At 45.2% G+C, this 27,943-nt stretch overlaps 1 protein-coding gene across 1 annotated transcript in view; it reads left to right on the top strand.

Annotated features, from left to right (window-relative positions):
* The window catches only part of ASAH2 (N-acylsphingosine amidohydrolase 2), a 100,665-nt gene that overhangs the window by 51,633 nt on the left and 21,089 nt on the right, over positions 1-27,943 (top strand). The window contains exons 13-17 of the mRNA XM_089683092.1: positions 938-1,053; positions 5,702-5,796; positions 5,891-5,930; positions 7,884-7,979; positions 12,606-12,701. Coding sequence (XP_089539218.1) covers positions 938-1,053; positions 5,702-5,796; positions 5,891-5,930; positions 7,884-7,979; positions 12,606-12,701 — 443 coding nt within the window. The remainder of the gene's footprint in view (positions 1-937; positions 1,054-5,701; positions 5,797-5,890; positions 5,931-7,883; positions 7,980-12,605; positions 12,702-27,943) is intronic.

Genomic DNA, 27,943 nt, shown 5'->3' with positions numbered 1-27,943 from the left:
AGGCATGTGACTGGTACTCTGTAAGACTCCAAATCCCTCCTCTGCCCTTAGAAGCATTTAATCACAGCAAGATCAGTATGATTAAATACTTTTCTTTTTAAAAAATGGCTCAGTTTATTTCCAAGTAAATCGGAAGTGATGTAAGGTCATCGCTTCCGGGTTACTATATCATAGAGCCAAACAAAGCTGATCTGGCCTTTGTTTAGTTCTGTGATCAGCCAGAGGAAGCACTGCCTAGTCAATTGGGACTCCCAGTGGAACTCAATGCTTGTAATAGCAATTGAGTGGCTAGTTAGCAGCTCTGATTGCTATTACAAGACGCCCAACAGTTGGCTGCAGGCATCATCCCGGTACAACCAATTGAAGTCCAGTGGCATCCAGTGACAAGGTACGTGACTGGTCGGCAAGTGTACATAGGTTATGTGATAGGAGCAAATAAAACTGTTTGCATTTGGAGATTTCAGTGTTACCCACCAATGTCAGATATGACAGTATATGCTAATGGTTGGTATGAAACTAAACACATTAATACCTAATACAAAATTAAAAAGTAAACAAAAATCTCATGAAAAACATGTTAATGCTAAAGAAAAGTTACCAATATGTTGATATGTAAGTGGAAAATGACACTTGCAAATCATAAATTTTACAAAGGGGTTGTTTTACTTAACTTCGCAAAGGAAGTTGCACTTTGCAAATGATTTTTCCCCAGAGCTTAGTGAATGAGGTGAAGCTCTATTGACTTCCACGATCCAATTGTGTGCAAGCAAAAAATGCTGTTTTTTAATTTTTGTTGCATGTAATTGGAATTTGTTTGCAAAGTGAATTTGCCACACTCATGGCCAATTTCCTTGCAAAGTGAACATCATATTTGCCTTTAGTAAATCAACCCATAAGTAACAGCCTACAACCCTCCATATTTATCTTTTATGTATAGGAATGACAGAGGGAGATCCGATGTGGGATGAATTAGCAGCAGCACTTCTTGGCACACCATCAAATGAAACAATAGAATGTCACCAGCCAAAACCCATCCTGCTGAACACTGGAGAAGTAAATATCTATATTCAATGTTTGGTACCTGGGGCACAGGAAATCATTTTATGAACTCAGTTAAAGTCTCACTCTCAAGAATTACATTCGGCCATGGGCTCTGTAATATTCGGATAAATAATATAATACACAAAATAATGAAAATTATATATCCATCAACACCATTTTTTGGATGAATTGAAGGCATATATTAACCACTTGCCCTCCAGAGGATTTACCCCCCCCCCTTCTTGACTAGGCAATTTTTTGCGTTACGGCACTGCGTTACTTTAACTGACAGTTGCGTGGTCATGCAATTCTGCACCCAAATTAAATTTAAGTCCTTTTTTTCCCACAAATAGGGATTTCTTTCAGTGGTATTTGATTGCTTGTGATTTTTTAGTTTTTTGTGCTATAAACAAAAGAAGAATGACAATTTTGAGAAACAAACAATGACTTTTGACTTTTTGCTATTAAACATGTCCAGTAAAAAATTTTTAAAAATCAAATTTCATCATAAATTTAGGTCAAAATGTATTTTGCTACATGTCTTTGCTAAAAAAAATCCTAATACGTGTAAATTAATTGGTTTACGTGAACGTTATAGCATTTACAAATGGCAGTACATAATTTATTTTTTTTACTAGTAATGGCGGCGATCAGTGACTTATAGCGGGACTGTGGGACTGCGGCGGGCATTCTGACACTGGAGGGAACTGACTTGGTGTCACTGACATCCCCAATGACACCAATACAGTGATCAGTGCTAATAAAATGCACTGACACTGTACTAATGGCACTGGGCAGGAAGGGGTTAACATGTGGGGCGATCAAATGGTTAACTGTGTGCTGTGTGTGTGCTTTCCACTGTAAGCACTGTGCTTTGTATGGCTCTGCTATGGAAAAAAAGAGATTTTTAGTAAACATCAGCACATAATACCATGGCCGGATCTAGGGGGGGTGTTGGGGTGGGCTGTGCCCCCCAGATTTCAGTTGTGCCCCCCCCAAGCTGGGTGCCCCCTATGTACATTATTTCCTGGACCGCTGAGCTTCCCCCTGATCCCTGCACTCAGGGCCGGCCACAGTGAACTACAGTAAACAGTCCAGACAGGAGAAGTGACGGTGGCAGAGAAGAGAGAGCAGGGAGGTGGTGCAGGCTTCTCTGTGATCTCCCTCCTCCTGTCATAACACCAATCTTCCATACAGAAGGTTATACAGGATCTCTCTTAGTTCTGATGGTACATGGCTTCATTAACCCCCTCTTCCCCCAGACTGCTCAACTCCTGGAAATGTGGATGGGGGCAGGTAATGAAGCCGTGTACCGTTGGATCTAAGAGCAATCCTGTGTAACCTGCTGTATGGAGGATCGCTGTTATGACAGGAGGAGGGAGATCACAGAGAGCCTGCATCTCCTCACTACTCCTGTAGTTCCCACATGCAAGATTGGGGGAGGGGGAGCTTGTGGAGGAGGGGTGGTGGGGGGCTGTTTGTGCTGGGAAGGGTAATTGGGAAGGATGTGTTAGGAGGCAGGATTAGGGAGGATTTGTGTTACGAGGGGAGAATTGGGGGGGGGGGGGGGTTAGTGCTAGGAGGGAGAAATTGGGGGAGGGGGAATTGTGGGGGATTTGTGCTAGGAGGGAGATTTGGGTGGCGGCAGGGATTTGTTCCAGGAAGGATAATATGCAGGTGGTTGTGTTGGAGTGGGGAATTGGGGGGGAAATTGTACTGGTAGGGGGGATATGTACTAGTAGGGGGATTAAGAAGGGGGGATTAAGGGGAAGGATTTGTACTGAGAGAGGGGGTTGGGGTATATGTACTATGAGGGGGGGTTGTGGGGAGGATTTGTACTAAGAGGGGGGGTTCAGGGGGAGGATTTGTAATAGGAGGGGGGAATTGGGGGGGTTGTTTGCACTAGGAGAGGGGGATTTGTGCTAGGAGGGAGATTTAGATTGAGGCAGGGATTTGTGCCAGGAAGGATAATATGCAGGTGGTTGCGCTAGGAGTGGGGGGGAAATTGTACTAGGAGGGGGATGGGGGGAATTTATACTGGTAGGGGGGATTTGGGGGGAATGTGTACTAGGAGGGGGGATTAAGGGGGGGATTTATACTAAGAGGGGGGGGTTAAGGGGGTTTGTACTAAGAGGTGGGATTTGGGGGGAGGATTTGTGCTAGGAGGGGGGTTTAGGGGGAGGATTTGTACTAAGAGCGGGATGGGGTGGAGGATTTGTACCAAGAGGGAGGAATTGGGGGGGGGGGGGATTTGTACTAAGAGGTTGGATTTGAGGGGAGGATTTGTGCTAGGAGGCGGGTTTACAGGGAGGATTTGTACTAAGAAGGTAAATTGAGGAGGAGGATTTGTACTAAGAGGTGGGATTTGGGGGGAGGATTTGTGCTAGGAGGGAATTTAGGGGGAAGTATTTGTACTAGGAGGGGAGATTTGGGGAGAGGATTTACTTTAGGAGTGGGTATTTGGGGGGATTTGTACTGGGGGGATTTGGGAGAGAATTTGTACTAGTAGGGGAAATTAAGGGGGAGGATTTATACTAAGAGGGCGGATTGGGGAGGAGAATTTGTACTAAGAAGTGGGATTTGGAGGGAGGATTTGTGCTAGGAGGGGCGTTTCGGGGGCAGGATTTATACTACGAGGGGAGATTTGGGGAGAGGATTTACAATAGGATTGGTGATTTTTACAGGTTGGGATTGGGGAGAGAATTTGTACTAAGAGGAGGAATTTGAGGAGAGAGTTTGATTTTTTGGCCATGGAAGATTTGTGGGAAATTGGGGGGGATTTGAGTTGGAAGGTGGGATTGGGGTGCAAAGATTTTTGCTGGGAGGAGGACTTGGACTGTGAGGATGGGGAATTTTTGCATTTTTGGCTGGGTAGAATTTTAGCTTGCTCAGGGGGTGAACGTGTTGCTTAGTACTGTTTTTTTTTGGAGGGAGGGGTGGAAGGTGGGGGCACTAAATGATCTTGTCTTGGCACTGCCCGCTTGCACAAAAGACACTTAACAGATCTTCTCCTCCCCACATAACATGTAGCTGAGATCAGATTCCCTAACACAATGTGTAGCTGGCTGCAGCTGCCGTTCTGACTAGTGAAACTCCCTGATTGGTTTGACAGCTGCAATAGCCAGCTACACAGCTCTTAAGTGCCCTGCCAGCAGTGACCCTGTCCTCAACTCTGCTGACCAGTGTTCTGCCATGCTGACCCCTGTACCCTGCCCTGCTAAACCCTGTCCTCTGTCCTGTTGACCCCTGTCCTCTGCCATGCTAACCACTGCATACTGACTAGATAAACCACTGTACACTGACTTACAAACTAATGGCCTCTGTACACTACCCTACAAACTGCTGACCCTATCCTCTGCCCTGCTGACCTCTTATACACTGAACTGTCATCCACTCATCCTCTGCCCCCCTGACAGTTTTCACTGCACCCCCCATATCAGAAAGGCTAGATCCGGCCCTGCATAATACACACACTTGTTAGGCACACACTTAACCCCTTGTTTACCCTGAGATGTTAACCCCTTCCCAGCCTGGGTTATTAGTGAAGTGACAGTGTATAGTATTATCCCTGATCAGTGTATTAGTGTCACTGTGATGTCATTGTCAGTTAGTTTCCACCCAGTTTTAGTTAGTGTCCGATGGCCCAATACACACACTCCCACTATAAGTTGCTGATCGTCTCCGTTAGTAGTATAAAAAAAAATAAATTCCAGTATATATACAATAGTTTGCAGTCTCTATATCTTTTACACAAACCATTTTTTTATGTTTTATAGCAGAAAGTAAAATTTTTTTTTTCTAATTTTCAGTCTTTTTTCTTTATAAAATGAAAACATAACCAGTGATGATCAAATGTCACCAAAAGAAAGCTCTGTTTCTGTGAAAAAATGTATACATTTCATTTGGATACAGTGTTGCATGACTACGCAATTACCAGTTAAAGTAGTGCAGTACTAAATAGCAACAAATAGACTGGTCATACAGGGGGTAAAACCTGGAGCTGTAGTGGTTAACTAACAAATTACAGCCGAGCTGCAGCTAACACTTTTTAGGCAGTTATAGGAACATTTTTTCCATAAATAAATAAAAGCTGACTATTGTAGGCACCTCTGTCAATAGCTTTTGCTGAACAGCTTTGTCTCTTAAGGGAAGTTGAAAAATAATACATTTACAGTACTGGCCAGATCGGCAGGTGGAAAAAATAAAGGAAAACAAAAACTATAAAAGGAAACTAATGCAGCCACCACATTTAAGGTTTGCTAAGAGGCAATATATTACATTTTCTATTTTGAGTTTTAAGGAAAATAGACAAATGGAAATAGCTTAGTTGCTTGCTATGCACAGCACAGAACCTTTTATTTTAGACAATACATTTCAGTTTATTCCTCAAGAAAGAGCAATGACGTGCAACTGTGAAAACCACATTTAAACTTTAATCTGGCTTAAAGTAGCTATAATAGAAAAATAGATTCTGAATGGTTGCTACGGCTTATTACACTTTGCATGTTGCTCTTCGGTTATTCATATTCATGGCGGCATTCTGTTATTATTCACACAAAATGACTATCTTATAAGCCTTTATCTTCTTCTCTTATAGGACTTATGTATTTCTCAATTCTAAAACTTGTCAGTAATTTCTAAATATGTTTGCTTCTTCTAGGCAATCAGTCCTGTACCATGGCACCCAACTATAATTGATGTTCAGATAATTACTATTGGATCTTTGGCTATAGTTCCTGTTCCTGGAGAGTTTACGTAAGTTTAAATAAAGTCTGATCCGAAATACTAGGAAATAAATGATTTCCATTTACCTGATGAGTCATTTTGCCCTTTACCTTTTTCTTTATAGAACCATGTCTGGAAGAAGACTAAGAGAAGCTGTGAAACAGGTGTGTAGGTTACATTTACAATGTTCACAGCTAAATTGTTTTAACAACTTGTGAAAAGCATGTGTAGACAATGACAATTAAAGTAAATGTGAACCCTCACATTGTAAAACAACCTATTCAGTTTAAAACAGAAAGGAAAGGCAAAACATTTTGGGAAACATAAAAAAAATGATAAATACCTTTACTCCTCACACACTCTATTCTGAGCTATATAAGGAACTTAGAGAGCTAGGGGAGGAGAATCAGAAGCACACTGGTCTTCCCGATGAATGGCTGCAAGAGGGGTGGAGACTGATCACTGGAGGAGAGCAGGCAGAGTTCTCAGCACTGCTAGAAAACTGACCACACTGTACTTTCCTGCCTACTGTGGTCAGTTTTTAATAGGAAAGCAGAGTAACTAGCAGGGACAATACCAAACAATTCCTCGCAAAGGAAGCAATACAAAGAGAACAGAATACATTGGGAGTTATTTACTAAAACCTCAGAGTGCAGCTCTGCAAAGAAACCAATCAGCTTCCAGGTTTTATTGTCAAATCTACAAGCTAAAGTTATATATAATAATAATAAAAAATACATATATATACATATATATATATATACATATTTTAAGCAGGTGTGACCCACAACAAAAATGACAGGTGACGCTCAAGGCTCCACTAGGACTTCTTTCATGACAAACCGCTAGAAGTGTTCACAAGCACAGAACTTGCCCCAGCTCAAATCATCTAGTAGGGAAAGGAAGTCCTAAAAGTCGCACATCACAGCAAAACCCTGTAAGGAAGTGTATGACAGTCTCAGCCTGGGCTCCAACCAGGCAATGCCCGCAACGTGTTTCACTCCATCACCAGAGCTCTAGGGTCAGAGTGAAGCACTACTAGGTATGCGAAAATTCTGTAACGTAAGAACGCTTTCAAAAATATATATTTTAATAGTTTATTTTTATCAATTTACAAAATGCAAAGTGAGTGAATCGGAGAAAAATGTAAATCTAATTTACGCCAAAATGTATTCTGCGACATGTCTTTGCTGAAAAAAATCCCAATACATGTAAATGAATTGGTTTACATGAAAGTTATAGTGTTTACAAATGGCGGTATATATACTGAGATATTTTTTTTCCAATTTTTACTAGTAATGGCGGTGATCAGAAACTTATAGCTGGACTGCGGCGGACATTCTGACACTGGGGGGAACTGACTTGGTGTCACTGACATCTCCAGTGACACCAATACCAATAAAGGGTTAACTGTGTGTAGGAAGTGCTTTACTATGGGGCGGTGTCTGTGTGCTTCACTGTAAGCACACTGTTTTGGATGGCTGTGCTGTGCACAGCTATCCAAAGCAGTGTGCCCAAACTGACAGGGAGGAGAAATGTTAGTAAACAAAACAGTTCTCCTCCCCGTCGAAAGATCTTCGGAAATCACTGGGCGCCGGTGAGTAATTACCGGCCGGGACCTGGTGATTGCATGCTGCGACCATGAACGGCGGCGTGGGTAGGGCCGGCAGGGAATCACCGATGAGGACCCGGTGACTGACAAACGAATAGCAGTGTGGGTAGTGTGCGCACACCCCACCCTGCCCAAAAATGCAAAATCACGTATATATACGTGACTTTGCGCACGCGTGCTGCGCTGTAGCAGTATTTCTGTTATAGGGCGGGAAGCGGCTAAGTTATCCAGTAAAGGGTAAATCTACAATCTCTCTACTATATTTGTGCTTACAAATTTTGTTACAAAAAAGCAGTCCTAAAAATGACAGTTAGTAAATACATACATGTTATTTTGAGGAACGTGTCCAAAGGTTCTCACTAATTTTTGCATGTTAGCATCTCATGTACATAGAGATATGCAGTCTAACATAACTGTCCCATGTGCCTTTAGCAGTGTCCAGAACCTCTTGAGGTTACTTGTTCTAATTAATTATGCTCACTTTAAGCCTGTCTTGCTTTCATAGGAACTGGATCTATCTAATTCTATGAACACTGATGTGGTTATTTCGGGACTTAGTAATGTATATACACATTACGTTGCAACCTTTGAGGAGTATCAGGTAAGCAGAGGAGGACATCTGGAGACAGAATGGCATTTAACTTTGAAATTAAACATAAATGCTGTACTTTATGTGACCTTTTATGATTAATACTGTATAAGCAGCAATGGTATGAAGTGCAGGAATCTAATTTACTACTGTGATATGTTGAAGCATTAGATCATCACAGTTAGTATACAGTATTCTAAATACTATTCTCAAGATTCTTCTGCTTTTCGTCACAGTATTAAAAATGTCAAAAGGAAAATTATATCTGAAGACTTTAAGGATATTTAATTTTAACTTTAAAGAGGACTTATCTTAAGAGCAAGTTTACATTTGAAAAAGGGAGCCCCCAACCCCCCCCCCAAACCATATTTGGTCAATGACATCACCCAGGATCCCCGACACTGCTGTTTACATTTCAGCAGCATCAGGTTTCGGTCAGTCGAGACAGGAGTAGCCCAAAGTCAACATCATTGTGGCGTCAGTTTAAAATCGTGGAGCGCCGCTGATCATGATTGATGTCTATTTTGCTGGATGATGTGATTGACCTTAGATTTACATGGAGGGTTATTTCATAGTTACATGGTTGGTAAGAATAAGTTGGTTGAATAAAGACAACTGTCCTTCAGTTCAACCTGTGAGTGTGTGTGTGTGTGCATGCTTGTGTCACTATCATTTTCCCATATCCCTGAATATTACTTTTGCTAACATGCTCATCTAAATGTTTTTTGAAATTATCAACACTGAACCTACCATATATGGAAGGGAGTTCCACATCCTTTAAAAATTACCAAACACTTGTGAGCTACTATTACATTAAAAGAAATATAAAAAAATAATTAAAAAATAATGATAATAATAACCATTATCTGTATATGGAATCCCACACTATTCACATCCTCATATCTGATGTGTTGAAATGTTATGAAATCAATATCCACCAGTGCCGCGCTTCTCTTAATATAAAACCATCAAGTTAAATATGTACTTCCAAAAATCATATAAACCATCCAAAAAGTTCCATAATTGTGCAGTCCAACACAAAGTCCTAACATATATCTTCTGTGCTTCACAATTGTGTTATAAACCTCCTTTTACTTCTTCATTCCTTATCATCACCTCTTATGTGCCAAAATTGCTGTTGTAAATGAAACCCACCAGTGGATGTGCTCTCACCTATCGGGTATATGACCAAACCGCTAAGACAGGTCATATAATGCTTGCGGCCTCTCTCACAGGACTAATGTAATGATTCCTCAACCTATGAGATGATTCCACTTCTCAAATGATTATGCACTGCTTCTTAATACTTCCTGCATTCCACACATCATTCCTCCTCATCCATACATGTAGAAAGAGAAATCGCCATACATAGCGTTTTAGCCACATAGAAGCTTTATTTACCATAAAAACAAAACTCCCAGTATTGCACTCACATGTAATTAGTGCTTTAGCGCACCACACTGTTCTACACAATATGCAAACAGAGATCACATTGATATAGTTTTCTCTAATGTTTAATTACCAGACACCATCAAAGGATTACAAGCATCATGAGATCAGCAAGCCCCTCCCCTATGCGTTCATGTATTCATATTTTTAGCCCCCAGATGTATGACTTTACATTTTTAAATATTAAACCTCATTTGCCATGTATGTTGTAGTTGCCTACCTCTTTATTTTATTGAGGTCTTCTTGTAAAGTTGCTACATCCTGTTGTGAAGTTATTACCCTGTTTAGCTTTGTATCATCAGCAAAAACTGAGTTTGAACTATTTACACCAACCTCAATTTCATTTATGAGCAAATTAAACAGAATTAGCCCCAGGACAGAGCCTTGGGGCAAGGGCGTCCCTAGGGTTGGTGCAGTGTTTCTCAACTCCAGTCCTCATGGACCCCCAACAGGTCATGTTTTCAGGATTTCCCTCAGATGAAACAGCTGTGGTAATTACTAAGGCAGTGAAACTGATCAAATCACCTGTGCAAAATAATGGAAATCCTGAAAACATGACCTGTTGGGGGTCCATGAGGATTGGAGTTGAGAAACACTGGGTTGGTGTAACCTGTGCGATAACACTTGGTGACACCCCCTCCGGCGATCCCCGCAGAATGGATCGGATCTGAGGATTGAGCATAATGGATAGGACTCTGATCCATTATGCTCAATCCGCAGATCCGATCCATTGTGTGGGGATCGTCAGCTTGCTTTACAACTTACCTTTTCATGGAGTGGGTCGGTGTCACCCCATGCGGTAGGTGTCACCCGGTGTGTCGCGCACCCCCCGCACCTGCCTAGGGACGCCCCTGCCTTGGGGTACCCTGGTTAGAACCCCAGACCATCCAGAAAATACACTATTTATCACAACCCTCTGGATGCGTTCCTGTAACTAGTTTTCTATCCAGGCACTTACACTATTGTTTTATCCAACAGACTTCAGTTTGTAAATTAAGCATTTATGGGGTACTGTACCAAATGCTTTGGCGAAATCCAGATACACCACATGCACAGCTCTTCATTTATCCAGATTACAGGTCACCTCCTCATAAAATGTTAACATGTTGGTCTGGTAAGAATGATCTTTTATTTAACCATGCTGGTTACTATTAAATTCTTGATTTGGTCCCTTATTATTCCCTCCAATAGTTTACTTACTATTGATGTTAGGCTGGCTGGTCTTTAGTTTACAGGTATATACCTCGGCCCTTTTTGGAATATTTGAACCAAAATAGCTTTTATCCAATCTGCTGGTACCATTCCAGTAAGTAAACTGTCCTTAAAAGAGATGTATGGGCTTTTTTCTCCCCAATTATACTTACCTAGGTCTGTCCCCCACCAGCTCTAAGTGTGAGAACTCAGCGATCACATTACCACTGATCGCTGAGTTCTCACTGCCGCTCTTAGCAGAGAGTGGTGACTGTCCATCACCACTGTCTGCTCTGCCACCCTCCCCCACACTCACTGGAGCAGTGGGCTGTGAAGGGAGCGGCTGGCTCAGGCTCGCTGAGAGACAGGGAGGTAGGCGCATCCTCGCTACCCCCCATTTTCTTTGCAATGAGTGTGAATGACTTGATAAGGGTCTATTATGAACTTTTACTTAACCCTAAACATTTTTGTTTTTTACAGGGACAATCCACATTGCTTACAAAAATGGGTACTGTTCTTTAAAAGAAAAACAAAAAACACACAAAAAAAAAATTAAAAAAATAAATGGTGTAGGGTTCCTCTTTCATTTTACACCAGACATTTATCTAGGCATGCAGCCTGAGTGAGCTAAACTATACCAGGACACATACCCTCAACTTTGGGAAGGTACCTTGCATGATACTGTGGCCAAGCCTCCCCCCTTGCAAGGAACTCTGCCCTCATATCCTGTCCCCCAAAAGAGATGTGGGGTCTTTTGGGGGAGAGACTTATCAGAATTTTCAGTAACAGATCCCTTGGTTTTTTGACAACCACAAGATGTCTTGGATCTGTCATTTGGTCATTTGGCAGCAGTACTGCTACTAAATGACAGATCCCCAGCCCCTGTTGGTACAAACAAAGTCTTTTAAAAAGCAGTACATCCTACTTCAACTGTAGGATTAAGAACAGTTGTGTGTTTTTTTTTTTTTGCATCTGTATCCCCCAGTGGCATTGCCCAGCTATAAATGCCTTTTTAACAAACGTTTGCAGATTGGATTTAAAAAAATAACAAGATTTAATTGGATTTTGGAGCTGTGTTTGGGTTCGAACTTTGCCTGGTTCTCTCATCCCTAAATATAACTGATATAAAATGTGGATGAGGGAAAGCAATATCTCCAGGGTAACAACGATACCTACTTTTCTACAAAATAATAAATGTTCCAGCATGAAAGTGTCTTCTATCTCACAGATGTTATAATTCTTCCACTGCTGATTGAATAAAGGAAAAAGATAGGCATTAATATGCCATCAAAGATCAAACAAACCACTTACTGTATATCACAGGTTTTTTCACACTGCTATTCAATGCACCATTTTGTATCAAATCCATCAAGCCACAATAGTCAAGCTCTTAGTGTGTTAAAGTGTATAACATTTTTATCAAAGTATTTTAAAGGCAGGTTATTAATAAATAAAATGATATAATCTGACACAGGTTTTTTTACAATAGCATTCAATATACTATTCCTATAGTACTGATGATTAGTTCACTGTGATGTAAGGGGTCCATATATAAACCCCAAACAGGATTTTAAAATGGGTGTAAAATGTTATATATTATGGAAACCTGTGTCAGATTATATACATTTAATAAAGAAGCAATCATGTTTACTAGTCTGATCTACCATACAGGACTCAGAAATAAGTGCTGCACAACTTCATAATCTCTTATATGCATGTATTTATTAAGTAGAAGTGTAGTTTTTTTAAAAGTATGTTTCACTCCAGGACATGATAACATAAATTGATTTCTTGATTTTATGTGCATGGAAAATTAAACAGTAAACCGATTTTTGAAGACTGAAGTTTGACCTGCAAATGTGAACATGGAAATTATTTTCTTTAATGTATGAATATAATTTATCACTGATTGTTGATCTGCAGAATCCTAATGCCCAGGTTCACTCTGCTTCTAATAACAAATGAAAGAACTAAATACATTCTATTTTCTCATTCCAGGCGCAAAGGTATGAGGCTGCATCTACTATTTATGGGCCTCATACACTGTCTGCATACCTGCAACTGTACCGAGGGCTGGCCAAAGCAATTGCAGAGGTAATTGAAACTACTGTTAAGGGGCAATTAAATGATAAGTTCACTTTAAAAAAAAAAAAATCCAGCTCCCCTATGTACCAATATAGCATGAATCTACTTCTTTTGCAGAAATTCAAAAGCTTTCCATTTTTTCTACCCAGCTTTATCTCAGTGTCCAGATGGCTGTCCAAAAAGCAGATTTGCCTTCAACTTTGTAGTGCACGAGCCTGCCTAATTGGATACAATTGAAAGTGTTGTTAGGTTTGACCTATTATATGGCTTTTGGTAAATCTAAACCCAAAATCTCAAGAAAATTGTATAGTGTATGGCCAGCCTTCCGGGAAAGACTTTACATCATGACACAAAAAGGAATTGACCAGCTGACCTCATTAGCACACCCCCTGCATCATCTGGCCTCCTACCTCCCACTCACTTCCAGGTGCACGGATATTAAATGAAAAGCAATCAATCAGTGATCACTGTTCTCTCTAAATACACAGACATCGATTTATATTTGTCTACCTTAACTTTAATCTTATACACATCATTAATTTGGCAGAGTGTGCTAAGTGAACAAATAACAGCCTATGTGGATAGAACTGTAGTATTGAAAACAGGAGAATTGTGTTCTGGGTTCTATAAAGTTCACATTTGATTGTACAATCTCCTTTAGATCTACCATCAACTTCCCGATATGTAGTGCAAGGGCCTGTCTGAATGGATACAGAGTGATTGGGTAGATAGGTGAAAAACTATTCTATAGTTCTGGTAAATCTAAAGGAAATTGTACAGAGATTGTACAATCAGATAGCATAGGGTATGGCCATCTTTCTACAAGTACATAGGAGGGAGTGGATGGAGACACTCAGCTGTCGAGCCCCTATCACATCTCTGCTTAGCAGGAACTCACATTCCTGCATGCAATTTTTTTTTTTGGGGGGGGGGGGGATTTTGGAGCATTTTTGCTTGTCATACATAGGGCATCTCATCCACTTGAATGGGCTGCTGTACGCACAATAATCGTCCCAAAGAAGATCCAGAACTTTATTTTAAGAGTGGAGTATGGTGCTTTTCTTACTGTTATTTTTGGTGCAGTGCATTTCTGAAATGCAAGGCTAAGTGAGAATTTTCTGTGCAGTTTGCCATGCTTTTGGGAACACACAGATGTGAGATGGGGAAACAGCTCTCATTGTTTGAACACTGTGTGGAAGTAAATTAATGTTTTGACTGACATTCTGCAGTTTAGCCACAAGATGTCACTGTTTTTCTAACACAGGCTCAGACTGCATATATATTTGTATATTCATGAAGAGGTGGGGTTTTGCACTGAGAGTTGGAGTTTAGTGAACAGGAAGAGGAGACTGCAGCCATGTTTTGGACGATGCTGAAGGAAGGGGCCGTGTGAGCTGAGAATCTGATGACATCCAGGTGTGAATGCGTCCCTCAGTAACCAGAGCTGCAGCTGAGTGAAGCTGATGAGATTGCTGCCAGGAAGCTGATGAGATTGCTGCCAGGAATGCTGATGAGATTGCTGCCAGGAAGGCTGATAAGATCAGAGGAACTAAGCAACATATTGTCAAGGTCCTACCTTTTCCCAGAGACTGTGCGGCTTCATGTACTGGCGTCCATCTTGGGTTTCTGCAGAGCATGGTGGGAGTCTTTTATGCCTTCAGGTCTCTGAGATCCATTACCCAGAGGGGTGTGGCTGAGTACATATAAGCCTGTGATCCGCACATGCTCTTTGCACTTGTGTCTTGTGTCTTTGTCTTGCCAGAGCTCTGTGTATACTCTCGTGACTCTTCTGGTATCTGACTCGGCTTGTGACTAGACCATTCTCTGTGTTTTCCTTTGATCTGACCTTCCGTTGCTGAACCCGGCCCATGACCTGTGATTCTCTGTCTACTGTTCTGTACCGTTTTGTCCCGTTGTTGTCGACCTGACCTGCCTGACTACGCTATTCTCATTCTTACCAGCTACACGCCATTGGCGGAGGCCATTACCGCAGTCAGGGTGTCTCGGGGGCCGCGACCTGGTTCCTGGCTGCGTCAAGTCCATCCCCACCATCAGGGGCCCTGGTGAAGGGCAGCCTGGGACTTAGACTCCGCGCCTTGAGGGACTTCGGTCTGTTGGTGGTGGTTGTCGTCAGTCAGTGCGTTACCCTGCCACTAGGCCTACCTGTCTGTTCCACAGCCCTGCCCTGACACATATACGGCGAGACCGCATGCCTGTTGGAGAGACATTTGTTCTGTTCAGAGTCACCAGCGGATGAAAAGCAGACCCGGGTCGGTAAGATCGTGCATGCACCTCATTTCAGTGTTGGTGCCTTAAGACTGAGTCCAGGTCTATAGTTAGTTAGTTAGGGTCTCTGTTTGTGTCAGGCCACAAGTGTTGTTACTGATCATTGGAAGGACTCCACAACTTAAAGTGACATTTCACATTGGAGAGCTGATAAAATCCTGCAAACTCAAGCCAGACTGGCATTTTGCTCAGAAGGAATACTCAGGCACGTGCTACAGGACCAGTTATGGGAGAGGGAATACTGTAGACTTGTGTAAGATTGTAAGCTGTTCCTGATTCCTGCTCTTTTAGGGTAATAACAGGTAGGGTGTGGCAGCTTATTTGTGCCCGCCAGTAGGTAAATTACTTCACTTTCTACCTTCATCCATCAGAAGGCGCCGTGCTGTGCAGCACAAGGGTCTCAGCCTTTGGGCTGGGTGTATGTAAATGTATTGTATGTTTCCAGCATTTGTGGTTGTGTTTATTTGCCACATCTGAGTAAAATTCTGTTGTGGCAAAAGCAGGTGTTAGGGTTGCATTCCTCGTTTGTGACTTCACTGTATTCTGGGGAGCCCACCCCAGTGCACGGCTCACACAGATGTAAATGGAGCCTCATTCTTCTGTGTAAGCACAGCAATTTCACTTTCAGGCCCCATTCACGTCTAGCATAATGGGAGCGTTTTTTGGCTTGTTTTACCTGTGACACACATAGGGCAGGCAATGGATTTCAATGGGCTGTGCTACATGCGGCTCATGGAACATTTTGGCATGATGTGGGTTGCACGTTTTGTAATATGAATTTTGTTGCATTTGCCACTTGTTTTTCACATGGAAAAATGTGTTTGTTTCTGTGTTAACAATTAATGGCACTAAAAGTGCAACTAGTTAATTTTAGGTGTATAAAGGTGGCCATACACAATGCAATCTGACTGTAAGGTAGAAAAATAAAAATCGATGTCTGTGTATTTAGTGAGCGCAGTGATTACTGATTGCATTTCAATATTCGTGGACCTAGAAGTGGGTGGGACATAGGAGGGTAGATGATGCAGGGGGTGTGCTAATGAGGTCAGCTTGTCAATTCCTCCCTGTTTCATGACCTAATGTCTCTCCCAGAAGTAAGGCAGAAGTAATGGAGAAGCTTTTTGGAGAGCCATCTGGACACTGAAATAAAGCAGGATAGAAAAAATGGAAAGCTTTTGAACCTCTGCAAAAGAAGTAGACTAATGCTACGAAATGAAATGAAAGGAGTTTTTTTTATTCTCCACATGTCTACCTGCCCAGGGGCGGACTGACAACTCATGGGGCCCCCGGACAATAGGGGATCATGGGGTCCCTGTGTCCTTGCCCAAACTCAAAAAAAGCCTATGAAAAAGGTACCAGGGGCATCTCATGGGGCCCCCTACTGACCCCGGCCCCTAGGGCAGTGCTCGAGTTTCCAAATGGTCAGTCCGCCCCTGTACCTGCCACATCTGATGAGTTGCTCACTTCCTGGTGGGGTGATCCTGGGGACTGCAGCCTGGCACTAGCGAAACCCATCTCCACTATCAGGAACTCTGGTGAAGACTGGTTAGTGCTGACTGTAGACCCCATGTCTCGGGTGAGCCTGCATCACCTGCCAATGGAATCTTTGTGTGTATGTATCCTGCTGGTTTCTTCGTGAGCCTTTCCACTATATAATGCTATATTGGTACATAGGGGAGCTGGAATTTGGAAAAAAAAATTTAAGTCATCCTTTAAAACAAAACCAATATGGGTTGGCACTATGTGGCATAAAGTGATATTATATAAGCATTTTGTTTTTTTTATAGAATAGTTGACAGTAAAAACCTCTGTTTTTTGGTGGTGTCCCTTTTTCTCTCTCCTGCTGACCATAGTAACTGGGAAAAAAAAATGTAAAAACCAAACTTTTGCAGTCATCATTACAGGTGAAAAGAAATCTTCCTATAGGGTATGTGATAGGTTCACTTTTATATTCTGCTCTTTAAACCCTCAGGGACTTCAGTGATCTCATGCTGGAGTTCCTGGTTCTGACCCTCTATGATGGAGTCTAATTTTGTCTTTTGCAGTAGAAGGTGTATTCTTTATCTTCCTTTCTCAATGATATAAACTGTTAAAAAAAGTCCAGAAGGAAAATTGCATAGATCTCACAGCCTAGGAATTTATTAGACAAAAGAAAATAACAGTTTGCTCAATCTGCCACTTTTTTAGGCATTTATTTTCTGTAAAACTGACCATTATTTTCAAGGTCTTCAGCTATAACTTTTACAGTATTATAAATTAATATTTTCTACAAAGGATGTGTGTTCCTCGTCAGACGTATTGAAGAAAAATAAGATAAAAAAATTGAATTTTTGCCAGTTAAACCAATCAAATGTTTTCATCTTTTATTTTTCTCAGAATCATTGCTAACTAGAACCCTACAGTAGACCACAGGTCTCCAAACTTTGTAAATGAAGGGCCAGTTACTGTTCTTCAGACTTTAGGGGGCCAGATTGTGACCAGTAGGGGTTGAAAATTAGAGATGAGCGAATCGAAGTATCCGAAGTGGAATTCGAGTCGAATTTCGGAAAAATTTCGATTCGTGCCGAATCCGAAAAACAGCCTAATTCGGACGCGCGAATCGAAATTTTTCCGAAAATGGCGGCTGACATGTGCGGCGACGGAGCGGGGATGTCGGGGAAGGCGCGCAGACAAGGCGCGCTGCCCCATAATGCATTCCTCAACGACATGTGATCGCATCAGCCAATCAGCAGCCAGCCAGCCAGCACTGTGTAATGGTCGAGGTATATATAGCGGCCATTTTGGAAATCTTCATTTGCCTGCAGTCATTGAACAGAGGCAGACCGCTCTGTACTAGGGACAGGGACAGAGTTAGGGCCACAGAAACAATACTTGGGGACAGAGAGAAGTTACTTAGGGACAGAGAACCATTACTCAGGGACACAGACTTGTTAATGAGGGCCACAGAATCGTTCTTTAGGGACAAAGAAACGCTAGTTAGGGCCACAGAATTCATACTCAGGGACAGACAGAATTGTTACTCAGTGCCAGAGAATTGTTACTTAGGGCCACAGAAACGTTATTAGGGCCACAGAATTTTTACTCAGGGACAGACAGAATTGTTACTGAGTGCCAGAGAATTGTTACTCAGGGACAGACAGAATTGTTACTGAGTGCCAGAGAATTCTTACTCAGGGCCACAGAATTCATTCTCAGGGACAGACAGAATTGTTACTCAGGGACAGACAGAATTGTTACTGAGTGCCAGAGAATTGTTACTCAGGGACAGACAGAATTGTTACTGAGTGCCAGAGAATTGTTACTCAGGGACAGACAGAATTGTTACTGAGTGCCAGAGAATTGTTACTCTCACAGACACAAAATTGTTACTTGCACAGACACAGAATTGTTACTTGCACAGACACACAATTGTTACTCAGGGCCACAGAATTCATACTCAGGGACAGACAGAATTGTTACTGAGTGCCAGAGAATTCTTACTCAGGTCCACAGAATTCATACTCAGGGACAGACAGAATTGTTACTCAGGGACAGACAGAATTGTTACTGAGTGCCAGAGAATTGTTACTCAGGGACAGACAGAATTGTTACTGAGTGCCAGAGAATTGTTACTCTCACAGACACAAAATTGTTACTTGCACAGACACAGAATTGTTACTTGCACAGACACACAATTGTTACTCAGGGCCACAGAATTCATACTCAGGGACAGACAGAATTGTTACTGAGTGCCAGAGAATTGTTACTCAGGGACAGACAGAATTGTTACTGAGTGCCAGAGAATTGTTACTCTCACAGACACAAAATTGTTACTTGCACAGACACAGAATTGTTACTTGCACAGACACACAATTGTTACTGAGTGCCAGAGAATTGTTACTCAGGGACAGACAGAATTGTTACTGAGTGCCAGAGAATTGTTACTCAGGGACAGACAGAATTGTTACTGAGTGCCAGAGAATTGTTACTCAGGGACAGACAGAATTGTTACTGAGTGCCAGAGAATTGTTACTCTCACAGACACAAAATTGTTACTTGCACAGACACAGAATTGTTACTCGCACAGAGACAGAATTGTTACTCAGGGCCACAGAATTCATACTCAGGGACAGACAGAATTGTTACTGAGTGCCAGAGAATTGTTACTCAGGGACAGACAGAATTGTTACTGAGTGCCAGAGAATTGTTACTCTCACAGACACAAAATTGTTACTTGCACAGACACAGAATTGTTACTTGCACAGACACACAATTGTTACTGAGTGCCAGAGAATTGTTACTCAGGGACAGACAGAATTGTTACTGAGTGCCAGAGAATTGTTACTCAGGGACAGACAGAATTGTTACTGAGTGCCAGAGAATTGTTACTCTCACAGACACAAAATTGTTACTTGCACAGACACAGAATTGTTACTCGCACAGAGACAGAATTGTTACTCAGGGCCACAGAATTCATACTCAGGGACAGACAGAATTGTTACTGAGTGCCAGAGAATTGTTACTCAGGGAAGACAGAATTGTTACTGAGTGCCATAGAATTGTTACTCAGGGACAGACAGAATTGTTACTGAGTGCCAGAGAATTGTTACTCTCACAGACACAAAATTGTTACTTGCACAGACACAGAATTGTTACTCGCACAGAGACAGAATTGTTACTCAGGGCCACAGAATTCATACTCAGGGACAGACAGAATTGTTACTGAGTGCCAGAGAATTGTTACTCAGGGACAGACAGAATTGTTACTGAGTGCCAGAGAATTGTTACTCTCACAGACACAAAATTGTTACTTGCACAGACACAGAATTGTTACTTGCACAGACACACAATTGTTACTGAGTGCCAGAGAATTGTTACTCAGGGACAGACAGAATTGTTACTGAGTGCCAGAGAATTGTTACTCAGGGACAGACAGAATTGTTACTGAGTGCCAGAGAATTGTTACTCAGGGACAGACAGAATTGTTACTGAGTGCCAGAGAATTGTTACTCTCACAGACACAAAATTGTTACTTGCACAGACACAGAATTGTTACTCGCACAGAGACAGAATTGTTACTCAGGGCCACAGAATTCATACTCAGGGACAGACAGAATTGTTACTGAGTGCCAGAGAATTGTTACTCAGGGACAGACAGAATTGTTACTGAGTGCCAGAGAATTGTTACTCTCACAGACACAAAATTGTTACTTGCACAGACACAGAATTGTTACTTGCACAGACACACAATTGTTACTGAGTGCCAGAGAATTGTTACTCAGGGACAGACAGAATTGTTACTGAGTGCCAGAGAATTGTTACTCAGGGACAGACAGAATTGTTACTGAGTGCCAGAGAATTGTTACTCAGGGACAGACAGAATTGTTACTGAGTGCCAGAGAATTGTTACTCTCACAGACACAAAATTGTTACTTGCACAGACACAGAATTGTTACTCGCACAGAGACAGAATTGTTACTCAGGGCCACAGAATTCATACTCAGGGACAGACAGAATTGTTACTGAGTGCCAGAGAATTGTTACTCAGGGACAGACAGAATTGTTACTGAGTGCCAGAGAATTGTTACTCTCACAGACACAAAATTGTTACTTGCACAGACACAGAATTGTTACTTGCACAGACACACAATTGTTACTGAGTGCCAGAGAATTGTTACTCAGGGACAGACAGAATTGTTACTGAGTGCCAGAGAATTGTTACTCAGGGACAGACAGAATTGTTACTGAGTGCCAGAGAATTGTTACTCAGGGACAGACAGAATTGTTACTGAGTGCCAGAGAATTGTTACTCTCACAGACACAAAATTGTTACTTGCACAGACACAGAATTGTTACTCGCACAGAGACAGAATTGTTACTCAGGGCCACAGAATTCATACTCAGGGACAGACAGAATTGTTACTGAGTGCCAGAGAATTGTTACTCAGGGACAGACAGAATTGTTACTGAGTGCCAGAGAATTGTTACTCTCACAGACACAAAATTGTTACTTGCACAGACACAGAATTGTTACTTGCACAGACACACAATTGTTACTCAGGGCCACAGAATTCATACTCAGGGACAGACAGAATTGTTACTGAGTGCCAGAGAATTCTTACTCAGGGCCACAGAATTCATACTCAGGGACAGACAGAATTGTTACTCAGGGACAGACAGAATTGTTACTGAGTGCCAGAGAATTGTTACTCAGGGACAGACAGAATTGTTACTGAGTGCCAGAGAATTGTTACTCTCACAGACACAAAATTGTTACTTGCACAGACACAGAATTGTTACTTGCACAGACACACAATTGTTACTCAGGGCCACAGAATTCATACTCAGGGACAGACAGAATTGTTACTGAGTGCCAGAGAATTGTTACTCAGGGACACCTAATCGTTGAATTAAATAGTATGTCAGACAACATGCAGAGGAGTGGCAGAGGAGGCAATGTTTTAGGAGCGAGCAGACGTGGCAGCAGAGGAAGGGGTCGAGGCAGCAGTATTCGCAGCCAGAGGCCAGTGCTCCCGGTGTCATCCAGCGGTCGTGTCTCCACCGACAACCCTGCCGTCATTGATTGGTTGGCTCGGTCGTCTTCCTCTTCCCAGGTCACCTCTGACACCTACAGCCAACGGTCGGTGGGTACGTCAGACACAACCGTTAGTTGGCATGGCCCGGGACCAAGCCCACTGAAATCACGTGTCCTCTACCTGCCCCTGTCCTTTGCTGTTCCCTCACCAAGCGAAGTATCGCATGCTGTGGGCTCAGCCCCACTGTACAGTGAGGAAGAGCTAACAGAGGGCGGTCAGGAACGGGGGGAGACATCGGCCTTTTCAGCAGCCAAGCGAACAAGTACTGGCGAGGAGAGTGGCTCGGTAGCCGGTCTAGAGACAGGTCTGTCTCCTGACCCAGACGCAGCCGAGGGGGCTAGTAGTGAGGCGGAGACCCTACTTGATGATGAGGAGGTTGATCGCACTTGGCAGCCTCGTCGTCATCAGGCAATTTCTTCCGCATCATCAGGAGAAGAGGGTGGCAGCTTGGCAGCGAGCAAAACAGTCGGTGGGTTGCCCAGGAGACAGCAGCAGGGTCGCATCAGTGTCAGTGGAGCCAAACGTCCACGGAGTAGAGCACCAGCTCCACTGCAGCCTACCACCACGGCCAGTAGTGGTGCCGGTGCGCACGGAGGAAGTAGCAGTCAGCCAGTGAAGAGTAGCGGGGGCAAAGTTTCCTACTCGGTGGTGTGGCAATTTTTCCTCAAGCCGCCCGAGGAAGTAAACGTAGCCGTATGTCGACTATGTGGCCAGAAATGCAAGCGTGGCCAGGGGGCCCATGTTGGGACTACAGCGTTGCGTCAGCATATGCAGCGTCACCATTCGGTGGCCTGGGAAAACCGTGATAAACATACGGCGGTTCTGCCTGCCCCAGCCCCCGCTCCATCACCCGCTCCGTTACTTGCTCCGTCACCCGACGTCGTCAATCGCCCTCTATCAGCCAGTCAAGGCTCCAACACCTCTGCTGAGGGGAGTTGTCGCTCATTGGCATCTTCCGCTCGTTCAGATGCTCCTTCTCCTGCTACTCCTCTTCTCGGATTCCGTCAACAGTCTTTCTTGGAATCCGTATCCAAGAGACAACAGTTTGCGAGCACGCACCCGACGGTGCAAAAGCTGAACGTCCTCCTGTCCAAGTTGCTGGTGCTGCAGTCCCTCCCTTTCCAACTGGTGGACTCAGCACCTTTCCGAGAAATGATGGCTTGTGCCGCGCCGCGGTGGAGAGTGCCAAGCCGTCATTTCTTTGCCCAAAAGGCAGTGCCAGCCCTGCATTCACATGTAGAAGAGATGGTGGGCCAGTCTTTGAGCATGTCGGTCTCTGCCAAAGTGCACGGCAGCGCCGACGTGTGGAGCTGTAACTACGGTCAGGGACAGTACATGTCATTTACGGCCCACTGGGTGAACGTGGTGCCGGCACAGCCGCACCAGCAACTTGGACAGGTCACGACGCTTTTGCCTCCACGTTTGCACGTCCTTGGTCCAGCAAGCATGTCCGCCTCTACCACCTCTTTTTCCGCCGTGTCCTCAGCCGCCACCCCCGTGCCAAGTCCCATTACCCGACCGGCATATCACATGTGCAGGGCGCAACGGTGTCACGCTGTGCTGCACCTGGTATGCCTTGGCGAACGTAGTCACACAGGGGAGGAACTGCTGAGTGTAATGAACAGAGAAATCGACAGATGGCTGTCTCCGCGCAAACTAAAAATCGGAACCATGTTGACTGACAACGGAAAGAACATGGTGTCTGCTCTGCGTCAAGGAAGGTTGTGCCATGCGCCATGCATGGCTCACGTGTTCAATCTGGTTGTCAAGCGGTTCCTAAAATCCACCATCCCACTGCAAGACATCCTTAAAATGTCACGTAAACTGTGCATGCATTTCAGCCATTCCTACACCGCAAAGAACACCCTCATTGAGCTGCAGCGGCAGAACGGAATTCCACAGCATCGCCTGATCTGCGACGTTGCAACAAGGTGGAATTCAACCCTACACATGTTAGACCGCCTTTACGAGCAGCGAAAGGCCATCACCGATTTCCTGATGTTACAAGCGGATAAAGGTACTCCCCTGTGTAACTTAGATGTCAGCCATTGGCAGCTCATGCGTGACACCTGCCGCTTGCTCAGGCCCTTTGAGGAGGCCACGCTATTCGTGAGTCGGCAGGACTATGGGATGAACGACGTCATTCCTCTGTTGCACGTCCTGGAACAAATGCTGTTAACAATGGCTGGTCAGGGTGCGGTAGACGTGGCGCACAGATCTCAACGCCACATGACCCCTGTGGGGGCAGGACAGGAAGAAGAGGAGGAGGTAGAGGAGGACATTTGTGCTCAGGAATTATTGAGTGAAATGGGTGGTTTTTCCACTCAGCGGACAGGAGTGGAGGAGCAGGAGCATCTGGTAGAGGAGGAGGAGGAGGAGACAGAGGACCCAGACGCACCGTGGCAGTATGCTGTGGAGATGGAGGCAGGGAGTCCCTCGCATTCCTTGGCACAAATGGCCCATAGCATGCTCGGTTGCTTGCGTAGCGACAGCCGAATAATAACCATCAGACAGAGGGATGACTTTTGGCTGTCCACCTTGTTGGACCCTCGCTACCGGTCCAAAATGGTGGCCTTTTTCACACCTGCTGAGAGGGAGGCCAAAATTACGTACTATAAAAACCACCTATGTAGTCAGTTGGTCTCTGCCTTTGTGCGCCAACGTCCATCCTCAGACACTGTGGGCCCTGTGCGCTCGCGTTCCGCTGGCATGGCAGCAGGGGAGGGGTGGGGTGGTAGGAGCAGTGGCAGCTCCACCAGCAGCGGCTGCCTCAGTCTGCAGTCGATGATGAGTAGCTTTCTTCACCAGCGCAGTGAGGAAACTACTAACCAGCCGCAGCAGCAGCAGCAGCATCAGGTGGACCTGGAGCAGGAGCTCAAACAACAGGCTTGGGCCTACTTGGACAGCACCCTGCCAACCGAGGTAGACAATCCCCTTGACTACTGGGCAACGAAACTTGACCTTTGGCCCCAACTAGCTGAATTTGCCCTTGAAAGGCTGTCATGCCCGGCCAGTAGCGTGGCATCGGAGCGCGTGTTTAGTGCGGCAGGAGGTATTGTAACTCCGCGGAGGACACGACTGTCCACCCAAAGTGTGGAGAGACTCACGTTTGTGAAAATGAATCAGGCGTGGATTAGTCTGGATTTCAAACCACCAGTTCCTGACACAACTGACTAAATCCGCCATGAATCATGCCTCAAACATGTGCCACTTTCAGGTCTCCTCACACTGCTGGTGTGTTGAATTTTTTGACATAGGGTGCTGGCAGATTACGGGCCTCCTATAGCTGCTGCCAGGCCCCTAATCTGCCATAGGCCCCTATATACCGCCTCCTCCTGCTGCTGCCAGGTCCAGAGTCTCTCATGGGTCCCTGTACGGCCTCCCATTGCTGCTGTCTCCATCGCCACACTCTGCTGCCATGTGCCACTTTCAGGTCTCTTCACACTGCTGGTGTGTTAAATTTTTTGACATAGGGTGCAGGCAGATTACGGGCCTCACATAGCTGCTGCCAGGCCCCTAATCTGCCATGGGCCCCTATATACCACCTCCTCCTGCTGCTGCCAGGTCCAGAGTCTCTCATGGGTCCCTGTACGGCCTCCCATTGCTGCTGTCTCCATCGCCACACTCTGCTGCCATGTGCCACTTTCAGGTCTCTTCACACTGCTGGTGTGTAAAATTTTTTGACATAGGGTGCTGCAAGATAACGGGCCTCACATAGCTGCTGCCAGGCCCCTAATCTGCCATGGGCCCCAATATACCGCCTCCTCATGCTGCTGCCAGGTCCAGAGTCTCTCATGGGTCCCTGTACGGCCTCCCATTGCTGCTGTCTCCATCGCCACACTCTGCTGCCATGTGCCACTTTCAGGTCTCTTCACACTGCTGGTGTGTTAAATTTTTTGACATAGGGTGCTGCAAGATAACGGGCCTCACATAGCTGCTGCCAGGCCCCTAATCTGCCATGGGCCCCTATATACCACCTCCTCCTGCTGCTGCCAGGTCCAGAGTCTCTCATGGGTCCCTGTACGGCCTCCCATTGCTGCTGTCTCCATCGCCACACTCTGCTGCCATGTGCCACTTTCAGGTCTCTTCACACTGCTGGTGTGTAAAATTTTTTGACATAGGGTGCTGCAAGATAACGGGCCTCACATAGCTGCTGCCAGGCCCCTAATCTGCCATGGGCCCCTATATACCGCCTCCTCATGCTGCTGCCAAGTCCAGAGTCTGTCATGGTCCCTGTACGGCCTCCCATTGCTGCTGTCTCCATCGCCACACTCTGCTGCCATGTGCCACTTTCAGGTCTCTTCACACTGCTGGTGTGTTAAATTTTTTGACATAGGGTGCTGGCAGATTACGGGCCTCCTATAGCTGCTGCCAGGCCCCTAATCTGCCATGGGCCCCTATATACCGCCTCCTCATGCTGCTGCCAAGTTCAGAGTCTGTCATGGGTCCCTGTACGGCCTCCCATTGCTGCTGTCTCCATCGCCACACTCTGCTGCCATGTGCCACTTTCAGGTCTCTTCACACTGCTGGTGTGTTAAATTTTTTGACATAGGGTGCAGGCAGATTACGGGCCTCACATAGCTGCTGCCAGGCCCCTAATCTGCCATGGGCCCCTATATACCGCCTCCTCCTGCTGCTGCCAGGTCCAGAGTCTCTCATGGGTCCCTGTACGGCCTCCCATTGCTGCTGTCTCCATCGCCACACTCTGCTGCCATGTGCCACTTTCAGGTCTCTTCACACTGCTGGTGTGTTAAATTTTTTGACATAGGGTGCTGCAAGATAACGGGCCTCACATAGCTGCTGCCAGGCCCCTAATCTGCCATGGGCCCCTATATACCGCCTCCTCATGCTGCTGCCAAGTCCAGAGTCTGTCATGGTCCCTGTACGGCCTCCCATTGCTGCTGTCTCCATCGCCACACTCTGCTGCCATGTGCCACTTTCAGGTCTCTTCACACTGCTGGTGTGTTAAATTTTTTGACATAGGGTGCAGGCAGATTACGGGCCTCACATAGCTGCTGCCAGGCCCCTAATCTGCCATGGGCCCCTATATACCGCCTCCTCCTGCTGCTGCCAGGTCCAGAGTCTCTCATGGGTCCCTGTACGGCCTCCCATTGCTGCTGTCTCCATCGCCACACTCTGCTGCCATGTGCCACTTTCAGGTCTCTTCACACTGCTGGTGTGTTAAATTTTTTGACATAGGGTGCAGGCAGATTACGGGCCTCACATAGCTGCTGCCAGGCCCCTAATCTGCCATGGGCCCCTATATACCGCCTCCTCCTGCTGCTGCCAGGTCCAGAGTCTCTCATGGGTCCCTGTACGGCCTCCCATTGCTGCTGTCTCCATCGCCACACTCTGCTGCCATGTGCCACTTTCAGGTCTCTTCACACTGCTGGTGTGTTAAATTTTTTGACATAGGGTGCTGGCAGATTACGGGCCTCACATAGCTGCTGCCAGGCCCCTAATCTGCCATGGGCCCCTATATACCGCCTCCTCATGCTGCTGCCAAGTCCAGAGTCTGTCATGGTCCCTGTACGGCCTCCCATTGCTGCTGTCTCCATCGCCACACTCTGCTGCCATGTGCCACTTTCAGGTCTCTTCACACTGCTGGTGTGTTAAATTTTTTGACATAGGGTGCAGGCAGATTACGGGCCTCACATAGCTGCTGCCAGGCCCCTAATCTGCCATGGGCCCCTATATACCACCTCCTCCTGCTGCTGCCAGGTCCAGAGTCTCTCATGGGTCCCTGTACGGCCTCCCATTGCTGCTGTCTCCATCGCCACACTCTGCTGCCATGTGCCACTTTCAGGTCTCTTCACACTGCTGGTGTGTAAAATTTTTTGACATAGGGTGCTGCAAGATAACGGGCCTCACATAGCTGCTGCCAGGCCCCTAATCTGCCATGGGCCCCAATATACCGCCTCCTCATGCTGCTGCCAGGTCCAGAGTCTCTCATGGGTCCCTGTACGGCCTCCCATTGCTGCTGTCTCCATCGCCACACTCTGCTGCCATGTGCCACTTTCAGGTCTCTTCACACTGCTGGTGTGTTAAATTTTTTGACATAGGGTGCTGCAAGATAACGGGCCTCACATAGCTGCTGCCAGGCCCCTAATCTGCCATGGGCCCCTATATACCGCCTCCTCATGCTGCTGCCAAGTCCAGAGTCTGTCATGGTCCCTGTACGGCCTCCCATTGCTGCTGTCTCCATCGCCACACTCTGCTGCCATGTGCCACTTTCAGGTCTCTTCACACTGCTGGTGTGTTAAATTTTTTGACATAGGGTGCAGGCAGATTACGGGCCTCACATAGCTGCTGCCAGGCCCCTAATCTGCCATGGGCCCCTATATACCACCTCCTCCTGCTGCTGCCAGGTCCAGAGTCTCTCATGGGTCC

This window comes from Staurois parvus, unplaced genomic scaffold, assembly GCF_062004578.1.
Source record: "Staurois parvus isolate SC_StPar_1 unplaced genomic scaffold, SC_StPar_1.0 ptg000303l, whole genome shotgun sequence".
NCBI lineage: Eukaryota > Metazoa > Chordata > Amphibia > Anura > Ranidae > Staurois > Staurois parvus.
The sequence above is the reverse complement of the archived record's forward strand: the minus strand, read 5'-3'. Positions and strand labels throughout refer to the sequence as shown.